General features: G+C 37.9%; 1 protein-coding gene across 1 annotated transcript; it reads right to left on the reverse strand.

Annotated features, from left to right (window-relative positions):
• Positions 1–3,752: 3,752 nt before the first annotated feature.
• Positions 3,753–9,753, reverse strand: LOC126251778 (28S ribosomal protein S18c, mitochondrial). Its single transcript, XM_049952400.1, has 4 exons — positions 9,601–9,753; positions 9,401–9,513; positions 9,109–9,319; positions 3,753–4,001 (listed from the first exon to the last, which is right to left on the reverse strand). Exons 1-4 carry the CDS (start codon positions 9,617–9,619, stop codon positions 3,910–3,912), a joined length of 435 nt encoding a protein of 144 aa, XP_049808357.1. The 5' UTR covers positions 9,620–9,753; the 3' UTR covers positions 3,753–3,909.
• Between the last annotated feature and the right edge of the window lie 15,663 nt (positions 9,754–25,416).

Raw genomic sequence — 25,416 nt, forward strand, 5'->3', positions numbered from 1 at the left:
TTCCAGCTTTGATGTTGCTTGGTTATCTTGAACATGAGACTATTCGGAATCTAAATAAACATCAGAAAATTTCAGCTGTTTCTTGGATTGAGGGATCTCCCGAAAGATTTCATATCTTGTCTTTTCACTGCCAGATGTTTCCACAGCTAAAATATGGCGACTGTCATAGTTTCTAAAATAATGGCTAGAATGCACTTTAGGAATAGAAATGACATCTTCTCAAAGCCTTTACTGCCATTCCTTTGTCTTGTCTACATCACTGCTTGAAACAAAGAGAACATGAATTTCATTCAATTTACCACTTACATAATCTGAAAATTCCTTTGCATTATTCACCATCACTGTCCGGCTTCTGATTCTTCTCCAAACACTTCTCTTCACTGTTCCCCCTATCCCATCAACAGCCCCTTTGCTGTGTGAAGCGGCAACAAAGTTCCACTCAATTTTGACTCCCAAACAAGACTTGTGCAGCAGAGGTAGGACAATGTAAATTCATTTTTAAACTGTGCAGTGCAGTTGTCCAAAAACACATGAACTTATTGTAAATTTCAATTCTGCTGTTTTAGATGTTATTTAATTTTTTCAAGAAAGCACCAAATCACAAATTTGTCATGTGAAAGGTAATCACTTGCAATTGCATAAGAAGAAACAGTCTTTACACTATCCCATACACAGCACATAAATAATGTTTATGGCTCCAATGTATAGCCTGAATTTCATCTTGTGGCATTAAAGAAAAGTTCTCAGCGAAGTCAACTTGCATGACAATATCATTCTTTTTAAGCTCTTTCTTACAAGATTAAAAATATTTGGCTTATTTTTCTCTTATCCAGAAATGCCTTTTAAATGTTGACATCTGGTCCTCTTAACTCTTCAGTGGCTGCTTTCAGTGTTGATGTATTTTCCACCAACTTTGGCACTCCATCATTGTCCTTCCACTGCTTCCAGGACAGAATTTTATCTTGATTTTCATCAGTCAACCACATGACAGGTCATGTTTGCACTTTCTGCATTTTCGTGTCATACAGTCCTCATTTTCTGCATCACAAGAAACTTTCTGAAGCAACTCTTTAGTAGAAATAGGAAAATCTGGAACCACATGTGAAATGTTTTCAGTTAGAAATTTCAAATTTGCATGGTATTTGCATACACACACATTATGGGGTGTTTCTGAAACTGGTAGTGCATGGCTTGGCCTCAGTTCATAAAATGTTGACTTTCCTAATGGAGTATCAGGGTTTGAACTCAAATTCTTCATAGGCCTCACCAACAGTCATAATCATATACCACTTTTGAACACGTTTTCGTTTTGCACTTCAGCAGTCTTTAACAGATTTTACATCATGAATACCAGGAGTAGCTCAGCTAACATCTTGACAAAAATATTAAACTACTTTATTTCTTGTTTCAGTTGGCAAACTTCTTGAACCTTTTGGGGATATCTTAATATTTCTTTTAATGTCAGCAAGATCCAGTTCCTTAACCAGCTTCCTGGCAACAGCAGTCTGTTTCCTTGGACTGTATTGGAAGTGATTTTTTTGCCTTACATACAGCTGTGCCTAATGTCTGGGAACATTTGTAAACTCCTATTCACTGGTATGGTTTGTTTCTGCCATATTTTTACGTTTCCTTTCTCTATACAACCTTTATATAGTTTTATTATTCTCTTTATTTTTTTAGTAGACTGGGTTGGTTCATCAGTAGTTGCTCTCTGTTCTTCATTCTTCTCTTTTTGTCTTTTTCTCTCTCCTGTTTTCAAGTGTTCCATGTTACAGTGGATCTTCCTTCATTTTGTCCTGCAGCTTTCTCATTGTTTCTGTTGGGTAAGTCATTATCTAGGAATGCAAGATACATTATTTATATTTATTTTTAATGTCAGTAGACCTGTGTTTATTTGAAATCTCAACAGTATAAGATTTCACAGAAACAGCTTGTTTTAAATTTTATATATTGGTATTTCATTATACTGGCATATCTTTAAAAATGTGTGCGTATTGTCACACCCATGACAAATATTACTGTTACACCTGTGACAACATTCCTGGATAAAATACAGTTATTTCCAAATCTTAATAGGTTTAGGAGTTAATATTTGTTCAAACAAAAAGCAAACTTTCTCTTATTTTTTGTCACAGGTGTGACAGTAATCCCTGTCACTTTCAAAAAGAGACAAAAATTCAAAAGAAAGCTTACCAGAAAAAAAATATTCAGTGCAGGATATAAAGGAAACCTATTGTTAAACAGGAAGGTGCTTATTGTTGCATCATCGTTTCACAGACAGCAAATCAGTTCAGCCAATATAATGAATCTTTTTGGTGTTTATGGAGTATAGTCAACTACAATCTTTGGGATGACAATTCATAATGAATATCCTGAATACAATAAAAATGACTTTCAAATCATTAAATTTGATATTTTGTTAGTGTATTACCATGCCTAAATCTTTACTGTGCTGACTTTCAAACAAATGACCACTTGGCTCATTTCATGCCGAATGAGCCAGCTTTGTTCACAGTCAGATATCAATGTTGAAATTTTTACAGTATGTTGCTATCATATAGGTGTACAAACTGTGCAAAAATCATTTTTATATTCAGTCCCACCTGAGATAACTAACCCAAAAAATTTCAAAAATTCATAAAAAATTAAGGAAATGTTTGTAAGTGTTCTTGGTCTACATGAGGCTAGTACTGTATGATATCTAACTATAGGAAAAAATAGACACTCATAAATCACTCCTTGTTTGTTATTTTTGGGCCTAAAAAAGTGGATTTTTGAAAATTTGGATACCAAACTTTGGAGGTCATTTTTACTGGTTATTTTTGAATTTTGGGTATTTTGTTTAATAGACAATGTTGTAGAGGTCACTTTTCTGAAAACAATCATGTCAACTACAATGTTGTAACTTAACCCATTGCAGAGATATTCAAATTTTCGCTAATGTCTCCAGACTGAAAAATCATTGCGTGCCTACAAATAAAAATGGCCGCCATCCAGTAAAGGTACAAGATAAATTATTTTAAAAAACTGTTTTGAACTTCTCAAATATAGGGCAATCACATATAAAAAAATAAAATATTTAAAAATGGTCAAGCAACCATCACTGGACGACTTCATATGGATTGACCCAAATATGTGATATAAATGGCCCTATCTTATGACTGCATTGACTTAGAAGTGTATATTTACTGTACCATCAAGGGACTATTGTCTTTACTATATAACAAATTTCAACTTGATACATCCACCTGTTCTTGTGAAAAGGGGTTTTTAACAGTTGGATGGACAAAAAGGCTGACAGACAAAAATGTGATCCTACAAGGGTTCCGTTTTACCAACTGATGTACGGAACCGTAAAGTGGCTACTCTGGCCTACATGAAAATAAAAAGAAAGATAACAGACTTCTCCTACACAAATCCAAAAATGAAGATTTGGTTGGAATCGTCAGACAGTTCTTCAACACACAACATTTTGAGAGTTGTTTGTTCATACAGCGACAAAATTAAACACATGAATAGACTATCCCCAGGCATCCCTACTGAAACAAACAGTGTACAGGACAATTACTGGTTTCTAATACCTTTAAAAAATTTTCTCCACGGGTAACTAATGCTATAATTTTATACATACTTTATACAAATGAGCATTAAAAACTACCATTAGCTACACGTAGTAATTTTCACTTCAAAAATTATCTGCATCACAACCATCTGAAAAATACTGGAAAAAGCCACTGTAAGAAAAAGGAATGTTACAGCTTGTAAACTTTTATTATCAATATATTCTATAATACAACAACAAGATCAAATATAATGGTCAGTCTTTGAATTATTCATTGTTCCCCAAAGTTTCTTGAGTATACAACCCATATACAATTAGACTGATAAAGAAAATAGTCAAATAACTGTCTAGAATCTGTGGGGACGCACAGGCTGTTCTGGATTGAACAATTTTGGGTCCTTAAGGAATTCCACTTCTTTCAAGTAATACGCCATCATACCTGTAAAATATATACCATTAAAAATTATTACACATAATTAAAAACACAAGCTATGTTGTTAATGCGCTCTTACAGGTCCAACATTTTTTATTCTAATCTGCTGAACTGAACTTATTAACTTTATGTAAATCACCTTGTTCTTTGATTCTCATAGTCTACATCTCTGATTTCATTCAGACACTATTCTGTTGTCACTCCCAATTGCCGTTTCATAAAGATAGCTTCATTCTTTATTCCAGTTTTTTTTGTTGTCGTTTACAACTTTTTTCTGCACATAATTGCCTAATGTATGTTGTATAGCACCGTTGTTTATATGCCATTGATTCTTCATTTTTAAAAACAAAGATGAATTCTACTTCATTAATGTAGCAAATAGTATAGAACTACCACATGAGTGGTACTCGCTGTCATGTGCTCTAATTAAGTGGGTTCAAAGAACCTTTAAAATAGGCTGTTCCAACATCACCCGCTAAGGATGTTCACAGGCAAGGGCTGGTAGTGTGGGCTACCCACTATTCAGGCAACCTGCATGAGTGACATATCAGCCACTCCTGGCTACTTGCGCATGCAGTTGACTACAATCTTGTCTACTACAGCCATTTGCCCACCCCTTCCCACTGCCCAACTGCTCTCGGGCAGGCTGTGAGCTGGAACAGCCTGCTCTACACCGTAACTCCATAGGCGTAGCTTGTTGATATTCTTGAATATGAGGACTTTCATGTCCCTGGCTATGATTGTGAGCATGCCATCATGATTTTCACATATAAATACTCGCGACATCACAATGCAGAATACAAACTGCATTACTAAACTACTCTAATTCTTCTACATCCCACAAACTAAAGTTGTAAGGCAGACCATCCCATGACTTTGTGAAAGAAATTTGCAGATGTCTGGGGTGAATGGAAGCGTCCGATTCCACCCGTCTGCTTTGACCCGTGATGTAAGGCTGTTGTGTGTGACGTCACGATAGTGAGGAATTTAGTTTGTGAGAGTGGCGTGTTTGTAAGTGTCGTTTTGATGCGATCGGTGGTGTGTTGGGTGATGTTTTTGGTTTACTTTGCGAATGTGGCGTCGTGTGTGAATTTTGGTAAATTGCTGTTTTTATGTATGGTATGGATATGACTGACAGGGTCAACAGTTTTCAGTTGTCTGTTATGATGGGGGACAGTGCGTTGTCTCTAATAAAATTTCTTCAACTATTCGGATTTTTGGATGAAGTCTTGAAGTGTTCAGTATACTGTGAAGAAATGAGGCTTACTTAAAGTTCTGGCACCTCGGACCAGGGACAGCTGTATGTGGAGATGTAAGGATAACAGGTCAAGGGAAGTGTTCGATCCCAATGTGTGGCTGTGAATGTTGGTTTTGGTATAGGGAGATGTTTTTGAGCTATATAGGTCAAGGGAAGTGTCCGATTCCAGATGATATTGTGTTTAGTGGTATTTGGGGAGTTTTGTGATGTCGGTTTTTTTCGTCGCTTGCGTGGTTTTGTATGGGGGTGGATGTCTAAATTTGTTTATATTTAGTTTGTCACCACCCAAAAACCCCCTATTTCCTGCACTTGTCCCATTAGTGTCATTAGCCTTTTTGTGGAATATGTGTGTGTGCTTTTCGATGTATTTTCGTCCTCATAATTTGTACGTAGCGACTTTATATGCGTCATATTGGAATCGTGGTTTATGGTCATTTCCGCCATATTTGTGATGTCATGGGTCAAAGCAGACGGGCCGGATCGGACGCTTCCGTATTTCCGATGTCTGGGCAGGCATCAGAGGTCACCATGATATTGTCAGTGTCAAGTAAATATCTCTAAAACAGTTGAAAATGAAACAGTTTTTCTAGTTTTTCTCTTATGAGTGGCATGTTTTATCAACATAAGCTGACTGAGGGTATACTTGCACAAAACAATAACCCAAGGGAAATTTTTGTTAATTGTGTTGGTGTTGCTCACAGACTTATGCTGTATGCACCATCAACCAAAAAGAAGAATTTCCTGTTTTTTTCCATATAAGATATGACATCATGTATACATAAAAAGAACAGAATTGGCGTTATTAACACTGCATGTGTCACAGCAGTAGTAATTTATCACAGTCTCAAAATTAATCATTGTACAGTCATACAAAGCTGCGTAATATCAACTTCCTGTTGGTCTATTATGAGGTAATTCAGCTAATAAAAGTATCTTCAGGAAGTTTGGAAGTGCAAACGAATTCTGTTATTTAAATAACCAAATACTACAACTAACAGATAATTAAAGCTAATAGTATGTGGTTGATTAGTTGATGAATGACATGTTCAGTGGAAATGTCTGACTGCTCCAGTGCCATTTTGTGGAATTTGGCAGTTTATAAAAAATAAAACAAAACTGGCTCTGACATTTCCCACATCTCCATTGATCTAGCATCTACATAGTTTTTAACTTTCTCACTAATTTTTTTATATTTCTGATATAACATCCAAGCATTTTTATATTTATGGTTGTTCTCGGATAAAAGTATAGTGTACTACTTGTAAGAAGAATTGCATATCTCTGTTGTCTTAATGACTCAAAGTTTACTCTTTCCAGACCATTACGGTATAATTTTTTTTTTTTTGTTGTTTTGCTTTGGAGCCTCATCTTACAGGCTTGTGTGTGTGTGTGTGTGTGAGAGAGAGAGAGAGAGAGAGAGAGAGAGAGAGAGAGAGAGAGAGAGAGAGACTTGATTCGATAATGGAAATCCTGAGTGGAAAACAACTAAGACAACCTCTAAAAGGTCTTGCACTGGATCTTCCATTGGCATGTGACCCATGTGGTGAGGAGTTCTAAGCATGTGTTATAACAATGAACCAGGCTGTAGATAGAGAGGGAAAGCAATACCACTTTGTGAGATGGGTTATGGATAGAATGTTTCTTAGTTTTGGGCATCAGTCATGACATATACTGGCTTTCCTGAAACTTAGACACAGCGTTTTATAAAAATCTGGGTATAACTACTAACCAACTGTCCACCCTAATGAATGGCTATCAAATTGTTCACACATTGGCAGGATGCGCTACTGAGCACAACATTAATTTCTGCTTCATGTGTTTCATCTGCATACCCAACCTTTCTTCAAATATAGCTTCGCTGAATTACTTAGATTAAAACTGCTCTTAGAATACACCTATAAATCCTGCAATCCTCCCACTCAAACTAAACTCGAACACCCTCTCTGCAGTCTCCCTCTTCCTTTGTTCTATCTTTCTGAACCAATTCTTCTGCTTCACTGTATGCCACAAGCACTTTCCTGTGCCTGCACCTGGGTGAAGCCACCACATTCTGACCCCTTTCCTTTGCTGCCTCTTTCTCTGAGCCCTCAGCCAAGTTTTGCCTGACAGTTCCTCCCCCTTTAACTCCTCTTCCTGACGTTTGGCTGACACAATGCAGCATTACGAAAATCAGTGTCTGTTACAATATGGTTACTTATGCACTGGATACAACAGCTGATCTTATTGAAGACTGGGTCAGTGCTAATTTCTTTTAATGCTTCCTCACTTCTAAAAAGGTTATCTGTGAAGAATGTAATATTCTGCTCAGCTGTGGAGAGGTTTACAATCATTACCAGGTTATACAAGTGCAAATAACATCTCTGTGCCACAGATCTGTTCTGTTGTTTTTGAGGAAGTCTCCCTGAAAAATCAAATTACGTATTATTATCTGACATCTAATGTACAATTGACAGCACTATCTAGAAACGTCTAAAAACAATTATGATCATTGTTAGGGAGTACTAGTTCACATACAGATACTCTTAAGAAATCTAACTATTATAGAGTTTGAGCTTACCCTTAGTTTTCACATATTGTTACCAAATGTTAATCATTCATCAGTCACAACTCGACTGAAGGTGTCAACCTTGCACTTTGTGAACCCATCAATAAGAAAACAATACGAATATACTGATAAAATATACAAGATTATTGCATTGTTTAGTACATGGGCAAAAGGTGTTTTATGGTTCTCATTAAAAGTGATATTTACTTAAACCAACTGCATTAGTCTTAACATCACCATATGGGTTAACATATATATTTCAATCATTTCCATTATGTGACATCAGTGAAAATAAAAAAATCACTGATACAGACATAGCCATACCCAGTATCTTGAAATTTTGTCTTGACTTTTCTGGGCACAAGCATTGTACGTCAGGAGATGACAAACATTTTCAGTGCCAATGCTGGAAAATTGTCCTATGTGTTGGGTAACTAACAACTTAGAGTCTTATTTTTCTCTTTTGATTAGTACTGTAACTGTGTATTTCTTGTCTCTTACTAAAGGTTCCCCAGTTTTGTTTAAAATAAGCAGCTCAGCTGACGACTGTCATTAGTGTTAACTATAAATGAAGATATGTGCAATTTCTTCATGATTAGGGGGTCACAATTCCAACCAAAATCCATAACTTATGCGACTGTGGAAGAGTGCACAGTATACTGTTGGGTAAATGTTACATACTGGACCAGCTTTGAATTTTTCGATATGGCACAGACAAACATTAGGCTGCTCCAACAGTCAATTTGTTACGACAACGTTTACCTGGTTTGTACATTCGTTGTCTTCCCAAACTTTCAACCAAATTTACAACTTTCACCTAATCTAGATCTCCAGCTCTGTTACAGATCATTCTGTCAACACAATCAAGATTTCAGGGGATGGGAGCGTGGCAGGGCATGACGACCGTGTTATACCATACTATTTGTGAAAAAAAGAGGTTTCACATCTACAATGCTTTAATTAATGCTGTGCTTCCGATTGTTCAGCGGAGTTTTTGTTTACATTTTATGCACAATGATGTGTATAAATCTGAAACAATAACTCGTCTGAACATCTGGAAGCACGCCATTAATCACACCACGAAAACCTGAGCGATTGCAATCCTTTCTATTGAACATGTGAACTCCTGTGCTGCTATGGTCTCAGATAGACTGCATGGGTACGAATTTTTCTTTATTTAATTAGCAGGACAAAGTAATTATTTACTGATCTAGATTACTAATACTGGTCCTTATGCGATGATAAATTCGTTGTCAATCATTAATTACATAGAAAAATACACAAATATCACACTTCAATTGGATGCTTACCTGCATCTCGCGCTTTCTTTATTTCTGCTTCTACCTTCGCTTGTTGGTTTGAGCAGAGTCGCGTGATGTGTCTGCCATAAACGCGTCCTGTGTATGGTGATATAAACTGGGACAACAATTTCACGTTCTTGTAATTAGGTGTAATGTTATATTTGCACAAAACGCACAGCGTTTTGTCACGTTTATAAGGGTTCTCCATATTCGAATCCGGCTGAAAATAAAAACTACTACTACAATTTGAAATTCCATACATACTGCTGTTTGTTAACGTCACTACTTCCCTTAAACATACCATGTCCTTTTGTCTTGCAGCTACCAGGTCATCAGGTGCATCGTAGGTACTTTCGAAGTAGCATCTTGATGGTACTGTTTGTATTTTATACATATCTACCAACCGTTTCCACCCTGCAACAGGGCAACATTTTCTTAAATATTAAGACATTAATAAAAATTACTCAGGACCATGTCACCAGTACTTCTCGGGAGTATTACCACGCCACGGTGAACACATCTCGCACAGTTCACGTTCACCCGACCACCGCCAAGCTGTTACTGTACTGTAGTGTAGTACTGTTTTGTTTTGGTTTCCGCTCTCTCGTTTATATCGATTTCATGCTACGACTGAAAACATCGATACTAGAACGGCTCCTGCCATAGCTACTCTACGCAACTACCAAGCCATAGGAGTGTCTCGTGATAGTAAGCATTAGATTAGATTAGATCTACTTTCATTCCAATTTATCCGTAGTGAGGAGGTCCTCCAGGATGTGGAACATGTCAGAAAAACAACAATACATGACAAATATTTACAACTAAAACAAATAAACTAATGTACCGTTCCAAAGGTCCCAAGTGGAATGATCGTCATTTTTTAATGGACACTATATGAAAGAATCATTTTACAAATACTAATGCACTGAATTTAAAATAAAAAAGTTTTTGATTTATTTATAAGGTAGTAAACACGTAATACAACTACTATAATACTTGAAACTTCCTGGCAGATTAAAACTGTGTGCCCGACCGAGACTCGAACTCGGGACCTTTGCCTTTCGCGGGAAAGTGCTCTACCATCTGAGCTACCGAAGCACGACTCACGCCCGGCCCTCACAGTTCGAGTCTCGGTCGGGCACACAGTTTTAATCTGCCAGGAAGTTTCATATCAGCGCACACTCCGCTGCAGAGTGAAAATCTCATTCTGGAGACTATAATACTTATTTACAATAAACATATTACTGCACTGAAATGGTGCAGAAGTTAGATTGTAGTTGCACACACACACATTTACATGAACACATTACTGGACTGAAATTGTGCAGAGCTATATTGTACTTCTTGCCACCAGCCATAAAAAGCTTAACAACCAAATTCATCAATGGAGTAGAAGGAGTTGGCCACCAATAAATCCTTTAGGCTTCTCTTAAAGTGAATTTCATTGGTTGTTAAGCTTTTTATGGCTGCTGGCAAGTTATTGAAAATGTGTCTTCCTGAATAACGAACACCTTTTTGTACAAGACTAAGTGACTTTAAATCCTTGTGAAGATTATTCTTATTTCTAGTATTGATTCCATGAATTGAGCTGTTGGTTTGAAAAAGTGATATATTGTTGTTGGTTGTTATGATGTTTAGGACCAGTGTACATGAGTGATTTTCGTCACCATGACACTGTCAAGTCACATCATAAAAGTGGAGCTCGCTTAGTAAACGAGGGTGTAGAATAATAACCGCTGTCAGTCACAATAGAAGGTTATTTTATGTAACAGACGACCAGTTTCGAGTTTGAGCCCGTCTTCAGGTGGCCACTAAACTGTTTTTGAAATCCATATGGATTTTGAAGAGATGGTCATTACTGGCGAATTTATGAGATGTAAAAGAAAACCGTAAAAATGAGTAGGGGGTACACCCCCTTTGGAGCGACAGGCTTATGAGAGTTCAATTTTATGCAATGTTTCATAAACTTCGACAACATCAAATGATTTTTTTCTATTTTCGAATGTATGTTGAAACTTTTGATGAGTTATTTTGCAATATACCTGCATTAACATACAAAATTACGAATATGGAATTGTCTGTCCCAGTTGAACACAAGTTGTCCCATGCACGTGAAAATATTATTCAACTGATCTCTTCCCATCACTTAATTTTCAAATTTATGAGCGAATAATCTTTCAAATTTATGTTGAAGAATATTGGTCTTTCTTCCACCTCTATAGGAATAATATTACCCACATCATCATACACAGTCAAGTTGTGTGGAGACTTTGATACCACGTTTGGTTGTCACTCTCTCGGTAATCGAAAATCAAATGGGAAGCAGAGAATCCACAGAGAGTGACAATTTTTCACTCGTGCGTGCATGGCTATCAAAACCTAGTGGTGCACTGACAGAATTGTCATGGCATTGTTTGTGGGTCGGCAGGTAAAAGTGTCACCTGACTGTCATGTCAAACATGCACGCATCTACATATATGTCTACTGACTGGATAAGGGTGACAAAGTAGTCATGCTGACAAAAGTCATCTGTGAGCGCTTATACTTTTCTTACTGTGACTGTTTAATTACTCTTGCCCATGTCTACAGATATCAATGTAGATGCATGCAACTTATGACATGACAGTAGGATGACACTTTTGTCCGCCAATGTATGAACAAGCCCGTGACTAAATGATTACCACGTTGCTAGGTTTTTATTGCTGCACACACACACACACAGGTATCAGACTCATCACTCTGCGTGTATTCTCTGCTCCCTATCTGTTTTCTGAGAGCAATAAAATGACACACAATCATGGTGTCACCATCTTTGCACAACATGGCTGTGCACAAAGCCAATATTGATAATGCTATTTATTTATTTACATTTTATGGCCTTCATTGGACCACTCTAGCCAACTTTATACAAAGAATTTTTTGGATTCCTGTCAGCCCAGTACTTCTTTATTCTCTCGGATCTCATCCTTCTTTCTTCATCGGTAATCATCCTTCCTAATGTCTGTTTGTTGATTCTCGTTTGCAGTCTGGTTTGTTTGTTTGTGAGTTTCCTGATTTTATCAATTTTGTTCCTTAGGTCTTCCAATGTAATCTGTAGCTCATCCATATCTTCCTTGATTTCTGTAATCCACTTAATGTTGCACTTACTATTCCACAATTTTTCTATTATTCTCCTGATGATCCTGTTCTCTGGTGTTCTGATTAGATGTCCAAAAAATGAAATGTGTTTCCTGCTGATTGTAATCATTACTGGTTCTATTTCCTTGTAGACTGTTTCATTTGTAGCTACTCTTCAGTGTCCATCTTTCTAGTATGATTTGTTGATGCACGTTCTGATGATTCTTCTCTCTGTTTGGAGTATTTTGTCTATTTCTGCAGTGTTAGTTGTTTTGAAGATGATTTCGTCTGCATATGTTATTTCTGGTTGAGTGGCTGTTTTGTTATGTTTTAATTTTGTTGTGATTGACAGGTGTTCTTGGTGATATATTGTGTTCTAGTCAATTTGTTTATTAAGTTATGCCATGTTGGCTTGTCATTGAGGTTATATGTTATGATTTCTCCCAGATATTTAAATGTATCTACAATTTTCAATTCTTGGTTTCATATGGCATTTTTGTTTATGAGTTATGGGTCAGTTAACATGGTAACTGTTTTTTCAAAGGATATTCCAAGACCAATTTTCTGTGCTCTTTCCTGTAGCGAGATAACTTGTTGTTTGGTTTCCTGAATACTGTTGGACAAAAGAGCAAGGTCATCAGCAAATTCTAGATAATTTAAACTTATGTTGTCTTTGGGTCTTCCAATTTGGATGTTCTTATTATTATGGAAGAAGTGAAATAAACCAACATTGTTCAACAAAAATTTGAAGGTTTATTCAGACATAAATTTGAGAATCAAAGGATGTGTAAAAAGCAGTTCAATAATATTTTCAGTTGCTTGGGACAGCTTATGTTCAACTGGGACAGACAATCTCATGTTTGTATTTTTGCATGTTGATGCATGTAAACAATTCGAAGTAGTTCACCAAAACTTTCAACAATCGTTCGAAAATATTGAAAAATTTCTTTTGATGTTGTCGAAATTTATGAAAAATTGTGTAAAACGATAATGATGGAAGCTGAAGAAATGAACTAAAATCTATGCCCTGGTCAGGACTCGAACCCAGGTCTTCTTGCTTACTTTTTTAACTCATTTTGCTCGTAAGTGTGCATTGCATTTGTTCACGGCAGATTTCTCATGACACCCATTTGATCCATCGATTCAGTTTTTTGTTACAGAGAGCAGCTAACCCTCTGACCGGACATGCTGAACTATCATGCCAGCTGTTTACTAGGCAGAAATGCTGACCATTATCACCGCAGCACTATGATCAGCATTGCTGAATATTGTACCCAAGCACCCAACACAAACTTCAATTAATATCTTCAGCTTATTTTTCACCCTACATTGTCTGAACCCTAATTGGTCATGAAAAGTGGGTGCTAAACACCTGGCGGAAACCTATAATGAGTATGTATCACAAAGAAGCTATTTTTTTTCTTTCTTTGGTGTATAAGGTAGAGGTTTTGTCTTCTTAAAATTAGTCAGCATAGTGATTGGGATAGAAAACTTGGGAGGTGTATGTGTATCAGATGATGGAAGTACATTTCCTGCTTTGGACTATTAACAGCATTGCATTCTACAGCTAATATATCAGAAATCACACTGTTTTAACATTAGAGCATGTTTCAGTGCAGAACTGTGCAGATTTAGGAGTGTGTTTTTATGTTCTACGATCATTTCCCTCTTTCCAATGTATTCTTGGTATGCACACCAAACATTAAAACAATACTATAGAATTGATAGCACAAGTGATTTACGTAAACTATTGCAAATTCCTTCCATCTGAAGCGCCATTATGCGTAAATCATACATTTCTTCTTCTCCTTAAGTGTCTGTTATATCACCACAATACTCTCAAATTTATCAGGCTCATATCTACTATACGCAAATAAGGAGTTCTAACCCCTGCAGCATGCATGCGTGTAGAGACAGTGTGTGTACTTAAATGGGTGATGTGAGTAAGGTTGATACAAAAGAGTCCTCACAGAATACCAGTCTATATCACTAACGTCGGTTGGTTGTGTAAGTTTTGAACATGTGTTGCACTCTTTCCAAAAGTAAAATAGCGAAGTGTATCAATTACATGGAACTTATCTCATTCTGTACCTTCACGGAACATTGAATGTAGTGCGTATAGTGCACTTTTCTGGTCAGTTCCACATTAAATCAGAGACTGTGTTGCAGGGAAGACTGGTTAAAGGCAGAGGAACAGTTACAAGATGCATAGAGAGACCATCTAGAGTTTTGCTCAGGATCCTTAGGCAACAGGATCAGTGAAGGGGCAGCTCGTTTCGAAATACTTGTAGAGGGCAACGTGCTGCTATGGATGTGATTTGTTTGTTAGGGTTGTAATCATCAAAGGTGTTGGTGAGATCTTTCAGTTTCTGACTTTCTCCTATGAATAAGAGAATACTTTGTGACTCCCATGCACACAGGGAGAGATGGCCAATCTTAATAAAATCTTACCGAATTTGTAAAGTGTTTCAACTAAGGAACATAGTTTTTGCATCTTCTCTCTGCTGCTGACTATTTCCCACACTGCAAAACAGTTTTTGTGTCATCATTCACAATATGTCCACATACATATGTAGCAGTCTCAAAGTAATGGAGGGAGTGGTTTAGCAATGATACAGAAATTGCAAACCATGATGCATTGTCATTGGCTGATAGCATCACAAGATCGACCTGATGAGATGTTTTTGTTCGTATGACAAGTTGTCGGGAACAGTAATTTGGAACTCAAGTAATTTGGTAAAATGCGTTGTAATTATGGAAAACCTGTAAAAGTTGCAGAAAATGATTAAAAATATGTAAAATTGAGGAAAACTCGAAAAAAAGTTGTTACTGATCTCCGATCTTGGCAGTTTGCTCATCCATCTTCGACAACAGTATTGTAGACCAAGTTCATACTTTTACTCAATTGGATGTTACGAAATAACGAGGAGGGTAGGGTTGCGAATTGTAGCTTGCTGCCAGGTGTAAAAGGTACTGTGTTTTTTTCCAACAAGTGAATACATAGTATGAAAGCCGCAGTTCTGTATCGATATGTGTAAGTCTGGAATGTATGTAATACCCATATGCATGACAATTTACTTACTAGACTTCCACAGACACTAACTTTGAATGCTCGGTGACTAAGAGAGCAAGCAGGCTACAGGAGGCTTCTGGGGTGGTCAGCAACAGTGTATTGAATAGTGAACACCCACTGGTCACCACACCCACCCCTATGGTGATCTCAGCCCCCTGAACTGCCTCTTCCCACCGTGAGATGTAGCTGAGGACAGTAGCATGCTGTTGGCTGTTCTTCTCCCAGAGACCTATCTTTGCCTCGTCCGTGACGAGTAGTTGAGTATTTCACTTTTCACTTTTGTTCCAAGGGTCAGCACTTCCTAGAAATACGTTTGATTTCTGCAGACCTGAAATAGTACATCATTGTCAATCCAACACCGACCAATGCAGGGCATCGCCATAGATGGATCAGAACCAATGCCAGGATGTACTCATAGCATAACATAGTCGTCGCTGTTTTTTCTTTAATTGCCCTCTTATAAGAGGATTACATTTCTGCTCTTCTAAGACACACTGGTACCATTTACAAGAAAATCACGTCTATCCATCCTGAAATGTTCGTTCAATATTGGTTACTATTTTGCTGTTTGGTCCTACTAGCTTTGCATTATTGGCGAAGTCTTCTACTCGCAATAGTGTATGGAACTTGTTAGCTGAATGGGTGTTTAAGGACTGTTGGATGGTGTTAAGTGCTTATTTTGTAGTATAGTCAATGCAAGATTCAATCTTCTCTGTTCAGTATTGATTGTAACAAGCATAAGTTGATACCACAAGAGTGAGTTTACACTTATTTAGCTGGAGATTTCATTGATTTTAGTTCTATATTCACTATTTGTACTGTCACTGTATTCGTTTTTGAAAGTGTAAGACAACACTCTTTACACACTATGAGTGTGTCTGTACAACATTTCTGTCTGTACAACATTCGTCGCAGCGAGCATAAGGATCACCCTTGCAGAATACGCAATTGTATTACTTCACACAGCAAATGGAAGTTTGTGTTTATTCAGTCACTTTTTTAAATAAATGAGCTGACATTACAGCAGCTGAGCTGTAAAGAATGGCAATACTTCAGGCAGATATACAGTGTCAGGTTACCTTCCATTTGGAAAGCGGTTGCACTCAGTGACTGTTATATTGACTTGTAAATTATAGATTGCAGCACTCACTCATCCTTGCTTAAATTTTATTATGCAGATCTAGATTTCAGCTAGAAGCTAGCCATTCTCAATCCACTATTATTTTCGCTCAAAGCATGTAAGTACGCGAGTATTCAATGAACTGTGGGTGAAACCCGATCAACAGGGATTTGCATGCTTTGAGCGAAAATAATAGTGGATTGAGAATGGCTAGATTCTAGCTGAAATCTAGATCTGCTTAATAAAATTTAAGCATGGACGACTGATTGCCGCAATCTATAATTTAAGAGGTATACAGTGTGTTACTCTATGACTCCACAAGGAGCAAGTGATCTGTATAAAACTCCTCCATCATCTATTCCTCTGCTGTCTGTACAACAGGAATCTCATCCTTCCACAGTGTATGAGAACATAAACACACACACACACACACACACACACACACACACACACACACACACACACACACAAGCTGTTATGCGGTACAGTGAAGCATCTGAAACCTCTATCACACAGCCTTCAGATAGTTTATCTGAAGAAGCAGAATAAATGCAAGCAGTGACGGGTTATAACCACATGCAGTGGCAGAGGCTAGTTGAGTGCAGGCACTGTCAGGGCAGAGCGGGCAGACTGGCGCACAACGAAGCGACTAGTAAACAAAGATCTGTGTGGATCTCATTTACGTGAGTTGTATTATTTCAGTGTTTTTCCTACATGAGACTGATTTTACTTAGCCAAGGATTACTTTTAGACAGTGTCTGCACATACACAATGTTCGAAAGCACACTGCTGTTGACAGTTCAGTTCTTCATCCGTGATGAATAGTCAAATATCTCGCTATTGTTCCAGGGGTTAGTCTTTCCGAGAAATACGTTTAACAGCTTGCAGGAAGCATTCTGTTGAGTCTTTTATCTGCGACTCATTTCTGCAGACAGGAAACAGTATATCACTGTCGGCAGATGCTTCTCTTTGTATACCATCAGCGACAGGTTAGAACAGGCCTGGAAAACTGGTATACCTACCTATAGGGGAATAAGAGGGAGGGAGGAGGGGAAATAAGAGGAGAGGTAAGACTGGTTCTAAGCTGCTTAGTCTGCATCCGCACACTGAGGTGAATACGTATGCAGCTGCCGCAACTGTCTCCTAGCGTGATCTTTTTGGGGTCAGTTTTTGTGGTAGTTGTGTTATTACAATGATTTTTCTCAATTCCCAGTGCATGTGTTGCATTATGATCCATTGTTTACGAGTGGTGGTTTTTTCGCAACAATTTTGATGTATAATTAGAGCAGTGAAGCATCTTCCGTCAATTGTGGTACGTAGTATGTATTGGCCTTCCTACACTACAGTGATAGTTTGCTGCCTCATCCTTTGTTAACCATGTATCTCGGTACAAATTCCTCAGCAGCTATAGACTTGCAGATCGGTAGGAGCGAATTCTTCCTACACTTTGGTGATAGTTTGCTGTCATATTCCTTCTTACCGTGTCTCTGTGTGCAAGTTATCAGCAGCTATTTCACTTCTAGATCGGTAGGATGTGTTTCTTACGACAGCGGCTGTAGGACAGTTCCCCGCCAATTTCGACTTAAATAGAGGAGTAGGGCATACAGCAAGGTGAAAGATACAGATACGGTATAGGAAAGGGGAACAAAACCTGTATCAAGCTTTCTCAGGAGAGCCCCTTACACCAAGACGAGCACCTCGTTTCATTCACCCTCGGGTAATGGAATAGGACGAAGTTGTCTCCTGCACTATGGATTGGCTGGCCATTTCAAAAACATGAACACCTCCAGCACAGGCAATAGTCTATATGAGTTTCGAATGTATCACCAGTCCGTCCTGCAGCATCACAAATTATTTGGTGACAAGTATTCCCCCCTACGCTCATCCATTATCGCCTCCTTCCATTCCTCATGTAGAGGCTAGGGACGCAGTCCTCAATTCTCTGCGTACTTTTTAAACTCATCTCTGTACGCCACCAACATCTCGTCAACTGAACACATTTCCAAGCAATTTAATTAATCAATTTAAATAATACTCAAATAAATTAACAACATATTGCTCGAATTTACCGCTCACTTCGTTACATGAGATCAGTTTTTTCACGAGAGCATTTTTCAACCGTTTCGACGATTTTAAGCAGTTGTGTTTATTTGAATTTCGAGCAGTGAGGCTGTAGGGTAATCGTCAGTTCAGTTTTCCCACCAAAATTTAGGAAATTCCTCCAGCAGGATAATACACACATAAATAAATGAACACAGTTCCCAAAACAGTACCATACGTCCTTCCTCTCCAGCAGCTCAGCACAGAATGAGTCTTTTCCCCGCCAATTCGCAATGGAGGGCATGATAAGAAAAAGCCCTGTCTCCCGCAAACTAATTAAATAAAGATTATGCAAACATAATTTTACAAATAAACAGTACAGTGGAACCTCACTTAACGAGCACCTCCTATACGACCAATTCACATAACGAGAAAAATTGTAAATAAATAACTCGCTTAACGAGCGATGTTTTGCATAAGGAGTGACGACGATTTTGTGTGACGTCACCAGCCGCTTGCGCGCGGCGGGGAAGACGTTCAACAGTTTGAACACCTTTCACTGTCGGCAGCGGCATATGAACAATGTCTTTAGTACGTACTGCAGTCTTGGTTTAGTGCTCTTCCTGCTACCATCTTAGCGCAGCTTATGATCACACATTTTTCTAATCTTGTGTTCACAGCGTTTTTAGTGTGTAAATTTTAATAATCTTCGTAGAAATGTCCCCGAAGATGAAGCCGTAAGAAGACGGCCATATGAGGAAGAAAATGACCTTAGAAATGAAACGTAAAATCATTGAAAACCGCGATACAATAGATCTACATCAACTATTTGCACTATCCTCAAAAACAAGGACAAGATTAAGGAGATGCCTCAAAGGGAGTGACATGAATATCAAAACAATGGTTTCGTATTCTGGACGATGTCCAAAGGTTGCTTCCTATATGGATAAATGAAAAGTAATTTCAGGGCGACGCTATTAACGAGAACATCATTTGTGAGACGGCGGGAATGATTTTCGCCGACCTCGTTAAAAAGACGCCAGCATCATCAGCGGCCTAAGAAGTGTTTAAGGGAAGCTGTGAGTAGTTCGAGAAGCTTAAGACAAGAACCGGCAGCCACAGAGTTGTGGGGCACGGCAAAGTAGCCAGCTCCAACACAAAGGCAGCAGAGAAATTCATCAGCAACTTCAAGATGCTCGTAGACTTTGAGGGTTATCTGCCGCAACATGTTTTTAATTGTGACAAAATGGGTCTGTTCTGGAAAAAGCTGCCAAAGCGTATCTTTGTAACAGCAGAGAAAACTGCAATGCCTGGTCACAAGCCAATAAAAAACCGTATCAAACTGCTATCCTGTGACAATGCAAGTGCCGATTTGAAAATTTAACCACTGCTTGTTTACCGTTCAGAAAATCCACGGGCCTTCAGGAAGTGTAAACCCCAGAAGAGGAGGTTAAATATTATGTCGAGGTTCAACAACAAGGCTTGGGTGACACATGATGATCAAATCAGTTTTTGGTCCTTTGGTGAAAAAATATTTGCTTGAGATGAATCTGCCACTCCATGTCTTGCCTGCTATGGACAACTCTCTTGCCCATTCTCCAGGCCGACAAGACCGTCTCCTTGAAGAATTCCAATTCATCAAGATCCAAATATTGCCTCCCAATACCACTACATTGCTCCTGCGTACAGACCAGCGGATTATTTCTAACTTCAAGAAACTCTACACTATAGCACTCTTCGAGAATTGCCTTGAGTTGATTGAAACTACCAGCCTCACTCTTAGAGAGATTTGGCAATATCTCAACATCGTTGTCTGCACGAAGATGATCGAGAAGGCGAGTAAACGGTTTACCAAGAGAACTCTCACTTCTGCTTGGAAGAAGCTTTGGCCAGAGTGTGTTGTCAAATGTGGCTCTGAGGCACATGAGTCAGCACATGTGGAGCCTGTATCCAATGAGATTGTGTCTTTGGCCAAGAGCATGGGACTAGAAGTGGATAACAATGATATTGATGAGTTTGTGGAAGATCACAGCCTAGAAATGACCGCCGAAGAGCTTATGGAGTTGCAGTGTGTTTCACAGCAGGAAGTTGTCAAGAGGAGTTTTTCAGAGGAGGAGGAGGAGGAGGATGAGGAGAAGAAGGTGGTAACAGCAAAGCAGCAATCTTCTGGCACATTAAGAGAAATGCTGAAAGCATGGGAATTGGTTGCATCATACACTGAAAATCATCACCATGACAAAGCAGTGGCTATGTGCACCGTAAATTTATTTGATGATAATGCTGTGTCGCATTGTTGCATAGTGTTGAAGTGTTGGCAGAAACAAATGACCATAGATAACATCCTAGTAAAAAAGAATTAGTTATGTATCTTGAATAATAAAGTACATAATACTGTATGTATAATTTTCTTTAAATAAATGGTATGAATAAGATAAAACATTTAGAGCTTTTTCTGCATGGAGAGCATTAACATATTTTATATTACTTTATATGGGGTAAATTGTTGTGCTTAACGAGTATTTTACGCTGCGAGTAAGATTCTGGAACAAATTATGCTCGCTCTGTGAGTTTCCACAGTATATATAATGTAACTGATAATTATTTGAATATCATGGACTGAGATTTTTCCATACTTACAGGTCAACAGTGACTGAGCATCTCCTGCCAGTTTCGAGATGGGGAAGGGAGGGGGAGAGGGAGGTGAGGGGGAGTAGGGGTGCAGAGGGGTGAAGACTGGAGGATTCCTGGGGCAGGGGGGAAGTGGCTCAGAACTGAACTGGGGAGGAGGGGACAAAAAAGTGTCCCAGAATTAGCAACCCTTTTCCCTGAGGGATGGGGCAAAGGAGGGGGGAAGGGTAGGTATGGGGGGTTTCTCAGAAGAATGAATTATCCGAGGTGGTCATAAATCAACCAGTAGGATGCTATAAATCAATTAACATAATAATAGGTTAAGTGGAGGGTGAGGGGATAATTTACCACTGAATGAATTCTAGTCCCTGAGTGTATGCATCCCGCAAAAACAAACTGTGCTAAAACCCTCCTTGCCCCACTACAGATGAACTCAGCTGCCTTTCTGTGAGATACCTATTCATGACCCTTGAGGTCACTGAAGCACCAATTGTATAGTGGATTGATGATGACTCTTGGGCTCCAAATCCATCTCTGATGACTACTCAGTCCTCTCATTGTCATCTCTCTTCGTTGACTGGTTCCTTCTTGGTGCTGTGGTCTACCATGGGACACCCATTCCTGCCAACGTCATTGAATAGTGGCATCACTCCTATTCAAATGTCAAGCAATTTGCTGATTACTCCAACCAGCTTCTATGAGCCCAACTACACATCCCCTCTCAAATGCTGACTGTGTATACTGCTCACTCGTCTGTCAGCAAGACATAGTTACTGCTCAGCTGAGTACACTGGATGAAATTCACGAAGAATTTATTGTCTGGTACTGACATGCTCCCTGTTTAGTATCCTCACCAGCTGCACAATGAAACTGCTCTGCAGTGTCACACACTCATTCAGCGGCCATCGAAGTTTACAATTATAAATTTTCTATCGATACCAGTATGAATATTAATTTGTGAGCAGTTTGCGTAACTCCTTCATGGTGCATCGTTTTTAGGGTTTCATGCCTCAATCTGTAAAAATGGAACCGTTACAGAATCGCTTTGTTGTCTATCTATCTATCAGTCTGTCTGACTGTTAAGAACCACCTTTCTCAGGAATGAGTAAATGTAACAAATTTATCATGTGTAGAACTTTTAAGATTCTCAATAAGTGTATTCAAAAGATATAGCCGTTTATGCCACATAATTTGGCACTCTAAAACTCACTCATCGAAAAATATACGGTACATGTAGAATTACAGTCTTGAAACTTCACAGGAAACAAGGTGTCACAGTACAAGTAAAGCAAAAAAAAAAAAATCCATAAATTGTGTATTTGTACTTATGCAGCACAAAAAATATTTTTTGTTATTTTTTATCTGTCTGTGTTTGAAGAACATTTTTCCAGCATGAAATTTTCACTCTGCAGTGGAATGTACGCTGATACAAAACTTCCTGGCTGATTAAAGCTGTGTCTCAGACCAACACTCGAACTCGGGACCTTTGCCTTTCGCAATGCCAGCTGAGCTACTCAAGCACGACTTATGACCCGCCCTCACAGTTTCATAACTTCAATTCTGCCAGCAATACGTCTCCTACCTTCCAAACTTCATAGAAGCTCTTCACAGAACAGGTTGGCATATCAAGTTCAAATTTATGACACATTGTAAGTCTATAGTCCCTTTGCAGTGTAAAAATTTTAAGCTTTTAAGTCAGTGCAATCAAAAGACGCCGCCAAATATGACACATATTTTGATACTAGAAAACTCACTCATCAAGGTTTATAGGGTACTTTCCTCTGACTTACAATCAAGAAATTTGGCAAAAAGAAATGCTTCATGGTGCAGTTAAATGTAAAATTCCAAAATTGTTCATTTGTAATAATATAACACCAAAAAATAGTTCTTTTATCATTTGTTATCTGACTTCACACTTGAAATTAAAACATTCTCAAAAATCTGAGACCCATATCTTGCCAGTATGAATGTCAATACAGGCATAAATCGTCAATGTCCTCGATTTCTGGAATGGATGAAGCATCTACTCGCATCAGGGGAATTTCCTGCTTTTTTTTGTTTCTTTTTGTTTTTTGTGTTAATGTGTAAATGTAAAAAATGGCTATGTGTATATTGTGTAATAGAGTTAAAATGTGCATATAGTAAATTCGAGATCTGTACTTATGTATGGTGTAACTGAATTACATTGTGTGTGAGTAGGTGGTTAGTAAACACAAGATGTGTACTTATGTTTATGTAATTAAATCACTTTGTGTGTAAGTATATTATACAGCAGATACAAAATGTTTAATTATGTATGAAATAACTGTATTTAAATACAATATGCCTATGATAAATAATGCATATGATTATTATTTTGTAGAACTGACAATACAGTTATGTAAACAGAGTCTGATCCACATATGTGCATCCAAAGATGCTAAATAAATAAATAAATAAATAAATGACCTCTTTGTAGTATGATATCTCTTTCTAACCAAATCATAATAATTGTTAACAGTTTTTCCATAATTTTCTTTTCTGTAATTGTTCAAATTTATTTAGTGGATTTATTTTGTTAAAAAAATGATTTTATGATTCTAGTTAACTATGTATCTGGCAATAATTTCATACAGAAACAGTTGGTGATATTAGACTGTGAACATTACATTGTTTTTCATGAACACTTTTTTATATCAAGGTTTATGTTTTTGGATGTTAGCAACTTTTTCATTTATAGAAAGCCCTTTTGAACTGTGCAACTCTTGTATTTGGGAAGTGTGGAACAACAAAGACTAGAGGTGTGTGTGGTAAAACAAGTTTAATCTCTCAATTTAAGTTCACACAAGATCTGAATACAAACATTGTCAGAAGAAATTGTAAAGTGAGTCCCTATCAGCATCAGATAACAGTGTCACTTCAAGTCTGTGTATGTCCTTAGTTACAAGTGGTGAATCCAAACATTTCGCGATACTGCAGCCTGACTTTGCACTTCCGTCCATAGTGCAAAATGCACTTTGAACTAGTCCAATGCGCATGAGTACACAGGCCGTTGGGGAGCCCGCAGTGCCATGGCATGGCATGACTGGCTGCTAGTTAGTAGGCTGCTATTTTCCATATGTACGCAGTGTTGCCAACAGTATATAATTTTTTCCAACCAGATTGAGAGTAAAAAAGACTAAAAATGCCATAAAAGAACTAGATTCTAAAATTTTATTCAGAAGCATAGAAATGACAATGAAACGCCATGCACTGGAGATACAGATTGCATAAATAACATATTGTTTTATTAAACTTGCCTAAAACTGGATAAGAATGTCGTCTTCATCATTATCGCCATCGTCCTCATGGGAAAGATAAGCTGCAGTAGAAGTTGATGGTCTCGATTTATATGCTTCAGTTGTCCCCTATTATTCTGAGAACTGACTCAGGAAATATTTAATTATGACAGCATCGATCCTTTCTGCAAAGACCTGCACGAATCCATAATATGGCGTTTAGCATATCTGTATGCATTCGGTTCCTTATCTTCTTTTTGACAAGATTCAATAGGTTGAATATTCTTTCTACCTCGCCCTTGGACCAAGGAGGCAAGAGCCCAGATAATGCAAATTCTGCAAGTACTTTAAAAGGATTTTCACCGCTGGTGTCATGGTAACTGAAAACCTCACACCAGAAATCGACAGAATTGGTAACGTTATCCCATTGGACAACAGTCATATTTTGCCACCGTAATTCAGTTATTGTAATTGTATCATTATCCAAGTGAGAGCTTTCTAACATGGGAATTAAAGGTTCTTTTACCTCTACAATGGCCTTTGAAACTGCAAGACGAGATAATTTCCTCAATACTTCAATATTATCAGGTAATTCTTGCTGTAATCGTTTGACAAGTGAAGGAAAAAATTTTACACATATTTCTCTAATATTTTTTTCTTCACCTTTGGATATTTTGTTTCTAATTTCTGAATTTTTTTTTCAAACAAGTATTCAAGATACAGCTTTGGATCTAGGTGATTTTAGAAATCTTTGTCAAAATATTTTCTCTGAACTGGATAGGTGAGAATGACAACTTGCTTAGGAAGAGATTGAATAAGAATTACCAGATCATCTAATAAGTTGCAAGGGTCCACACCATTTGACTCGAGTTCCTTATTGACTCTCTGAAGACTTGAAAGGATAGGTTTCAAAAATAGCAAATATACTAAATTAAGTTCATCACTGAACATCGAATAGAGCAGTCCAGCTGTGTATCATTTTTCGCTTTGCCTAACAATTTAAAAATGAGTTTTTAGCTCGAGCCATTGATCAATTATTTTACATACAGCAGGTTCAATAGATAACAATCTCGTGTCGCAAG

This window comes from Schistocerca nitens, chromosome 4 (genome assembly GCF_023898315.1).
Source record: "Schistocerca nitens isolate TAMUIC-IGC-003100 chromosome 4, iqSchNite1.1, whole genome shotgun sequence".
Lineage (NCBI taxonomy): Eukaryota > Metazoa > Arthropoda > Insecta > Orthoptera > Acrididae > Schistocerca > Schistocerca nitens.